Source organism: Peromyscus leucopus, chromosome 10 (genome assembly GCF_004664715.2).
Source record: "Peromyscus leucopus breed LL Stock chromosome 10, UCI_PerLeu_2.1, whole genome shotgun sequence".
In the NCBI taxonomy this organism is placed as follows: Eukaryota; Metazoa; Chordata; class Mammalia; order Rodentia; family Cricetidae; genus Peromyscus; species Peromyscus leucopus.
Window position 1 is genome coordinate 80029526 of NC_051071.1, and position 9267 is coordinate 80038792.

General features: G+C 41.7%; 1 protein-coding gene across 1 annotated transcript; it reads right to left on the reverse strand.

Annotated features, from left to right (window-relative positions):
* Positions 1-6960: 6960 nt before the first annotated feature.
* LOC114688441 (cyclin-K-like) lies at positions 6961-8634 on the reverse strand. The gene has a single exon (XM_037209342.1). It carries the CDS (start codon positions 8632-8634, stop codon positions 6961-6963), a length of 1674 nt encoding a protein of 557 aa, XP_037065237.1.
* Positions 8635-9267: the final 633 nt, after the last annotated feature.

Sequence of the window (9267 nt, forward strand, 5' to 3'; positions counted from 1 at the left end):
TTGACTTTTTCTTACATCTTGTAGAATTGTCACATCAGTGGATGAGCTATCATTTCTTCTCATCAAGGGGTTTTTCATGTTCAAATCCAATTTTTAGTCATTTTGTTGGTATCCACAGATTTTCTTCTCCTTCAGAATCAAAAGCAGAACCCAGTTGATGTATCCAACAGTCTTATTAAATAAGAAACACAGAAACAATGTAAAAGAGAAAGCCGAGAGTTCAGACCTAGACCCTTCCTCCTGCTGTCCCAGCTTCCCGAAAGAGAGAGCTATTTCCTGTGTGTAAGTCGTTTTTCCAGTCATTCTGCCTTCTCATTGGTTGTAAACCCAAACATGTGACTGCCTCATCACTGTCTAAATGTACAGCCCCCTAGGTCTTAAAGGCATATGTCTCCAATGCTGGCTGTATCCCTGAACACACAGAGATCTATGGGATTAAAGGCGTGTGCCACCACCGCCACACTCTGTCTATGGCTCTAATAGCTCTGACCCCCGGGCAACTTTATTTATTAACATACAATCAAAATCACATTTCAGTACAATTAGAATACCACCACATTTCCCCTTTTCTGTTTTAATAAAAAGGAAAAAAAAGCAAAAGGTTATAACTAACAAAAGAAAAACTATATACAAAAGTACAATAACTATATACAATATATACAAGTAATAAATACCTAAACAGGTATTTGACAAATCAGAGAAAATAATTCCATTATCTATCCTATTTTGGTAAATCCAAGATGTATATAATGCACTTTCTATCCTAATTAATTTTCAACTGTAATTAACTAATCTTCAACCATAACTAACTAATCTTCAACTCCCTCAGAGACCCAAGAAGGGAATAATATTAGCTAACAAAAATAAAAACAGGAAGTGCATACAAGCAACTTCCAAAAAATTTGTGAGTTGACAGAAACAGCCAGCTGCCTGGGCAGTCACCTGAGGTTTCTCCGCAGTGTTGGGGCATCATCTTCAGCCTATAGGCTTAGTGTATCTGACAGACTCATTTGTGAAGTGGGATGTACACAGGTCAATAGTTCAACCTCACATTGGGTGAGAGCAGTCCATGTACCAGAAACACCTGAATTCCACTAGTGTCCTGTCATGATTCAGGATTTTAAATTCTGGAAATTTTTGACAGTTTTTGAGTTCAGCTGTCCATTCTTCTTGGCTGTGTATATATGGCTTCATCTCAGCATCCCCTTCTTCTCCATATCCCTCTATTAAATGCTAGTCTACTTTCGAGAGGCATGAGCTTTCAGCTGCTGTTCCATGACACAACAGAAGCCATCGGCCCTCTGCCTGTTAAGCTGCCTGCGAAGAAAAGGGCACTGTACCTTTTCCAGATTGCGAAGACCGCTTCAGGGATGGAGCCATATTGTCCTGGCCTCAGAAGATGCCTTTTGACAAAGCCATAACCACACTTGTTTTGGCAAGAATCAGTAGTCCTTTGTTTCATGTTCTGTCTGTCCATTTTGTCCTGTTGATTCGAGGATACTTTGTTGTCCAGTGGCTAACTTTTGCCACAATGAAAGTTGACTCCATACGCAGTTTCTTCAATGCCCATATTTTCTCTGAAGTAGATTGGTACTGCCAGGAGTCGACATGTCTCAAAAAAATGAAAATTTTCTAAGTTATTAAAACATTTTAAATGCCATATTCTGTAGATCTCTGAAGGGTTTGAAGATGACCTGTCTAAAACATCTCTGCTCAATTTTTAAAACATATCTAATATGACTACAAGTTCTATTGTAATGTCTAACTACTAACTTTCATTTCTTTATATCCTAATAGTTGGTAATAATAACATTCAAGGATCAGAAAATTGCATTACATTGTTAAATGAATGGTATAAATACAATTAGAAATATACATATAGCATTTTCTAACAATATCAATTTCAAATATGTTTACAATATAAAACAATCCAATCTGCCGGGCGTTGGTGGCACACGCCTTTAATCCCAGCACTCGGGAGGCAGAGCCAGGCGGATCTCTGTGAGTTCGAGGCCAGCCTGGGCTACCAAGTGAGCTCCAGGAAAGGCGCAAAGCTACACAGAGAAACCCTGTCTCAAAAAAAACCAAAAAAAATAAATAAATAAATAAAACAATCCAATCCAATGTAAAGTATTTAAAACTAGCAATTGTCTTTTTCTTTTCTTTCTTTCTTTCTTTTCTTTCTTTCTTTTTTTTTAAATAAGAACCTTAAATCTAATCTCCTTTGCTTATCCTTTTTTCTAACCCTTGACAATAAGTTGTAACCAACCCCCCTAACCACTGAAAATTATTCCAGACCCAAAACCCATTAAAAAGACCGAAAAACCACCTGCCCCACACCACCTCTTTGGGAATGTGGGCGTCGTATTCTTAAAATTGCTTCCTGCTGGGTATGGGCAAAGTTTTCTTTATCCTTTGTAGCTAGAGTTTTCCTGCCTTGCCCACAGTCAGGACAAATCTTTGTCACCTGCCAGTCCCACAGCCGCTCAGACCCAACCAAGTAAACACAGAGACTTATATTGTTTACAAACTGTATGGCCGTGGCAGGCTTCATGCTAACTGTTCTTATATCTTAAATTAATCCATTTCCATAAATCTATACCTTGCCACGTGGCTGGTGGCTTACCAGCGTCTTCACATGCTGCTGGTCATGGCTGCGGCTGGCAGTGTCTCCCTTCCTCAGCCTTCTGCTTTCCAGAACTCTCCTCTCTCCTTGTCCCACCTACTTCCTGCCTGGCCACTGGCCAATCATTGTTTTATATATTGACCAATCAGAACAACAGATTTGATATACAGACCATCCCACAGCACTTCCCCTCTTTTTTTTTTTTTAAAGGAAGGTTTTAACTTTTACACATCTCCAAAGCCAGCTTGGTATATTTGGGAATTTGGGCGTAGCTTCTCTTACTACTTCCTGCTGGAGGGGGGCGCTGTATCCTATGGGGCATGGAGTAGTCCACGAGGCTGTATCGTCTGAACCAGTTGCCTTGAAATGATTCTGGATATTGGATCATCTGGGCCAGGGTGTCATCAGAGACCTTTCAGGTGGTCTTGGCTGGTCAAACCTGATGTATCTTAATCTGGAACAAATCCACAGCCTCTGGCTTTCTGTAGAAACAAAAACAGAGCCTCCTTTCCAAAGCAACATATCCTTACATCCAAATTTTGAAGTCAAGGTACCTTTAAAATATACATTTTGGCATAACTCAACAGCTTTTGCAATCAAATATTTTTCTTCAGTTACAAATATCAAAGAGAACATAATCCAGATTCTCTGTGTGGTAGCCATCTTTATGTGGCTTATTTTTTATATTACCTTGAGCCTACAGTTTTAAACTGCAGCCTTTTAAGCCTGAAACGGTGCTGTGGCTGCTGGCTCCACCCACTTCATCTTCCCAACATGGCAGTGGTACGTTTTCCGCCAGCTCTCGGAGTCATCAACTCTCAGAAATAGTGGGTCTATGCTTCTATCAAGGCAGCGTGTAGCCCAGAAATCTCTTTTTGTTTTGTACTAGCAAAGGCTAAATCCACCACGCAGCTTAATGTGCCACTTGCAGAAGCCTCAACCTGCCTTAATGCAGGTCGAGCACACACACCAGGAACCTGCCATAGTAGCTAGTAGCTCAAACACGCACGTTGCCGCTAACTTAAAAGAGACAACTAGAAACAGTTTTTAGCTCCATTTTAGAATCTTTTTACTCAGGTTTTAGGTGGAAACTCTTGTCAACACGTTGGGTGCCATTTTTTGATGTATCCAACAGTCTTATTAAATAGGAAACACAGAAACAATGTAAAAGAGAAAGCCGAGAGGTCAGAGCTCAGAGCTAAAATCTCACCCTTCCTCCTGCTGTCCCAGCTTCCTGAAAGAGAGAGCTATTTCCTGTGTGTAAGTCGTTTTTTCCAGTCATTCTGCCTTGTCATTGGTTGTAAACCCAAACACGTGACTGCCTCGTCACTGTCTGAATGTACAGCCCCCTAGGTCTTAAAGGCATATGTCTCCAATGCTGGCTGTATCCCTGAACACACAGAGATCTATGGGATTAAAGGCGTGTGCCACCACCGCCACACTCTGTCTATGGCTCTAAAGCTCTGACCCCCGGGCAACTTTATTTATTAACATACAATCAAAATCACATTTCAGTACAATTAGAATACCACCACAGAACCCCTTCCCCAACATAGGACATATCCTGGCTTCCATTGCAAGGTCAACATATCTTCAAAGCACATAGGTTGGTTTAGCTCAGGAGTGTTTTCCATTGTCCAATGTCTCTCCACAGCTGTTGTTCCTTTCTCATCAGAACTGAGATAATTCAAAGTTGATAAGGCATTATCTAATCTATTTCTAGGGGTCATTGCTGTTTCTTTCTGTTTATTTAGCATATCCTTTAAAGTGCACTTAGATCTATGACTGCTTTGCCTGTGGAACTGTGTGGTATATCTGTCATATGCTCTATATTGTAATAAGCAAAAAACTGTTTCATTTTACTAGAGACATATGCTGAAGCAATGTCAGTCTTAATTTGTACTGGTATATCCATGATGGTCATATGCAGTGGATGTCTTTCTGTATGCTGTGAATACGTGTTGCTCTGATTAGTTGATGAATAAAGCTGCATTGGCCTCTGGCAGGGCAAGTTGGAGCCAGGGGGAAAATCCAAGATAGGAGAGAAGAAAGGAGAGTAGGGCAGATGCTGCGAGGTGCTGGCAGGAGAAGCATGATGTAAAGTACCAGTAAGTCACAAGCCATGTGGCAAGACATATATTTATAACATGGGTTAATTTAAGATATAAGAACTAGCTAGCAAAAAGCCTGCCATGGCTGTAGTTTAAAAATAATATTAGCCTCTGTGTTTTCATTTGGGTCTGAAAGACCATGGAAACGGACAGGACATAGAAAAATTTCCAACTACAGCCATAACTTCGAATAAGTGTGTAATTACAGAATCAGCCTTTTCAGAACTTATAGGAGTTGCCCCTTGAAATTCTGAATTGGTGACAATGGTGTGGTATATATATTTTAATTTTCCAAATTCTGCAAAATGAAAAATATTCATCTGCCAGATTTCATTTTTTTGTATAACTTTAGGATTACTTCCTGCAGATAATGGAGATTGGTTGTAAAAGGAGCAAATAGGACTTTTTTTTTTATTTCCTTGGCTTCTTGCCAAGTGATGGAAAAGTCCTTTATCAAACTCTTGCTATTTATATTGTGTTTCTTATGAAATTCTGAGGCTTCTAGCATATTACCTATTATTAACTGATCAATTTCATCATTACCTTGTGCTAGAGGTCCAGGCAGACCCATATGGGATCTGATGTATGATATATATATATATATATATATATATATATATATATATATATATATATATGATGTTCCCTATTTCTGAACATTTCCTATAATTGTATAAATAGTGAAGTTAATTCTGTTTTATCAGGAATACATTCAGTAGTTTTAATATGTAAAACAACTCTCCCTGCATATTGAGAGTCAGTAACTATATTGAGAGGTTCTGGGAGGTCCTTTAGTACAGCAAGACTGGCATATACTTTTGTAGAGAATTTTAAGGACTTTGAACCATTTTATTTGAATCTCCTGATTCATGTCCCACCTTTCCTGATTTATTTGCATCAGTATAGAATGTGGGAACTCCAGAGATTGGTTTTTGCAGTACAATGTGAGGAAGAACCCATTCAGTACTTTTTATGAATTATATTGTCTTGCTTTTGGATAACAGTTGTTAACTTCTCCCAAAACATTACTGCAGGCTCTTTGCCAATATTCATTATCTTTACATAAACAGGATATTTCCTCATTAGGTAAAGGTGCTACAATTTCTGCTGAGTCCATTCCTGTCAATTGACAAAGTCTTAATTTTCCTTTTAAAATCAAATCACAGATCTTTTCTACATATGTCTTTAACTTCTTACTCAGTTTTCGTGGCAGAAATATCCATTCCAATACAATATATTCCCTCTGCACCTAAATTTCTGTAGGGAATGCCTGGAGGGTAAAATGACCAGAATGTACTTAAGTTCTGGATTCACATGATCTACAGGTGCCTCTTGTATTTTCTTTTCTTTTTTTTCATTTTTATAATGTAATATTTATTTCATGCTATGCCCTTGTGTTCTCATACAATCATTTTCAGAATTACAGTATTTTCTTTTCTACAGGAACCAATCCCATATAAGCTTCAGTTGAAAATTCTCGTGGACTAATTAAGTCCTTGATCCCTTTTAGGGTATTGGCCAAATTTTCTAGTACATCTTTAGGTATTCCAATAATAGTCTGTAAATTGGAAATTCATCTTAACAATCTTTGAAAATCATTAAGAGTCCACAGTTGAACTCTCCTGAGTTGTAGCTTTTGAGGTCAAATTTTTTTTAGATCTATCTTATAATCCTAAATAATTAATAGAACCTCCTCTTTGTATTTTTTAGGAGCAATTCCTAATCCCCAGTGGGAGCCAGAAACAGTGAGAAATCCAAGGGAATCTGCTTAAGGAGTATAATGAATTTATTAGGACACAATTTGGAAAAGACAACTCACTGAACACAATAGGCAAATCATCACAGGATCCTGGAAGGCTGTGATTGCAACACCCTTCAACATCATCCAAGTCCAAGAGGGAGAGTACAGACCCAGCATACTTGCCTCTCAGGTCTTTAGAGTAGACCTGAGGTCATACCCCAGGAGTTGGTACTTCAAGGTCATAGGTAGAACAGGTACCTACTCCAGTGAGGTGAGAGCAAAAGGCAACTGTATGCTCAGCAGAGGATGTGAGCCTCCTCCTCATGCTCTCTAGGACTCTCCATATCCAGCCAACCTTCTCAAAGTAAAGAAGTTAATGATCCTTGAAAGTGCAGTCTTTTACATTGTTGATTAATATGTGTCATCGTATACCAGGCTTAAAACAAATGAACAAAGAAAACAGAAAGGGAAAAGGTGTCCTGTTATCTCATCCAGGTTGCCCACGCTTGGTCCCCAAGAGGTGGCATGACAGGTGGGGGGATGGATGGGGAAAGAGGATGTTGTCCACCAGGGGGAAGAGCTGGAGGCAGGTAGCTGGCTGGTGGCAAACTCAAACCTGGAGGAGGGTGAGGAGGGACTACATGAGTAGAAGGTGGGCGTGGAGGTGGGGGTGGGAAATTAGGGTTGTAGGTAGGGGTAGGTTGAAGATAGCCTGGGGTAGGAGGAAGAAGGGTGGGTGGGGGGAAGGAAACTGGAGGTAGTGGAACAGGAGGTGGAGGTGGGTTGGGGGGGTAGATATGGGGGTGGTAGGGAATGTGAGCAGGTGGGCCATAGGCTGGGTACAGGGCACCATAGGAGGGACCCTTGGTCTGCATCATGGATTGTAGGCTCTGGAAGCCCTCTCCTGACATGTAGGAGCTGGTGGGAGACATCCCAGTCATGTAGCTGGAGGGCGGCGGGGGTGGAGGACGATGTGGCAATGATGGGGGCTGGTGCACAGGAGCTGGGTGGGCTGGAGGAGGAATCTGGACTTTGGGGGGCTCCCTTGCTTCCCCTGGACCAGTAGCTGCAGCCTCCTGTAAGGCAGGAGGGAGAGGAGGCTTCCAGTCTGCAGGTGGGTACTCTGGAGGCAACGGTGGGTGAATGGTCTCAAGTTTGGGAATCTTAAGTGGTGGTTTTGTGGCTTCGTTCTCTTCCTCTGTAGAAATCGTCATGGCCGTGCACTTGGGCTGTCTTGGAGATGGTGTCTTGGGCTGCTGCTGAAGCTCTGCTGCTTCAGAGCCTGGAGATGGCCAAGACTGTGGTAGCTGTGCCACTTGGGATGCAGGCTGAAGAGCTGGGGGCTGCTGCGGGGGATGAGGGGTGTGTTGTTTCTCTTTCTGGTAAAGATCCAGGATTTGGTGGCAGATGTCTTCCAAAACATCTACAGTGACATCTTCAACAAACTGTTCCCACCATCTCCTGGACATGGGTCTGGAGGTCCACTCTTGGATTTTAAATTTTTGAAAGTGTCCCGCGAGATACATTCCTGCTACTGCTAGGATCTCGGGCTCCCACTGCAGTGACAGGGTGGTACAGAGACTGTCATTTACAAATGTCCATGCCATTTGAATCAACCTTTGAATTTTCTTTTTATCACCGTTGAGCTGCTTTGCGTACCTGAGTAGGAACTGGTATGGGTGCTCTACTTGTAGATCAAACTTTATGGTCTGCAGTAAGATCCTCTCCAGCACCAGTACTTCTTCCTTTGGGTCATCTCCAAACTGACTGAACTGGACATCATTTAATAAACTGCGAGCCGTTTTGATGATATCTTTACATCTCTTTGGTGTCTCCTCTACTTTCCCAGCCAGAAAGAGACAGCAAGCTCCTGTAACATATCGTGGATATTGCTTGAAGGAATGAAACATATAGAATCGATGAAAATAAATGATTCCAGTAGCCAAGGTGTCATAGTGTAACCCCAAATGGTTACCCATGCCAAAGATGAAGCGAGCCCCCTCTTGACGGTACCGGGCCTCAGTGGCTGGATCAAGTCCTTCAACTTGTGAGGGTGTATGTACCAAGTCCTTCTTATCCCAGTACCAGCACGGTTTTGTGTGGTCCTGCATTGTTGATATGACTGAAGGGCTTGAATTTTCTTTGTTCCACTCCATTTATTGAAGTAGCCTTTTCTTCCCAAAAGGGCCTCTGGACTGTTAAAATCCTCTGAGAATCTTTCTTCAGGCTGACATCAACCACTGGCCACAGGCAAAACCCTTACCAAGGTCTCTCCTTCCTGACAGCAGCCGTCTTGGAGATGGAATGTCCAGGGTCACTTTCTAGGACAAGAACATCCCTATTGTGTCCTGAGTGATTTTCGGGACCCCACAGCCAAACGGGAAAAAGATGATTGTAAAGCATTCCCTGGCCCCTCTGGAGTGCTATGATCCTCAGGGTTTTGTCCTCAGAGAGAACCCTCAACTTTGTTCTGAGCTTGTGGAAGCACTCAGGGCCCTAAGATAGGCCTATAGGATCTTAATTGTTACATGATTCTGCTCAAGATATCACTGATGCTGTACCTATAACAAGTAGTCCCATAATGTATCTGTTGGCAGTAAAGAGGAGCATGTCCTTTGTCCCTCAACTAGTTATATCTCTCCTGTGCCTGTTCAGTGGTTTCCAGAAACAGAATTGATACACTGAGGTGAGTAATGGAATCACACCTCCCCAGGAAGGAGCCTTTGGCAGAGGAACTGCCAAGGAGTCAAAAATATGTTGTCTACAGCTCGATAGGATCCCTTGCTCCA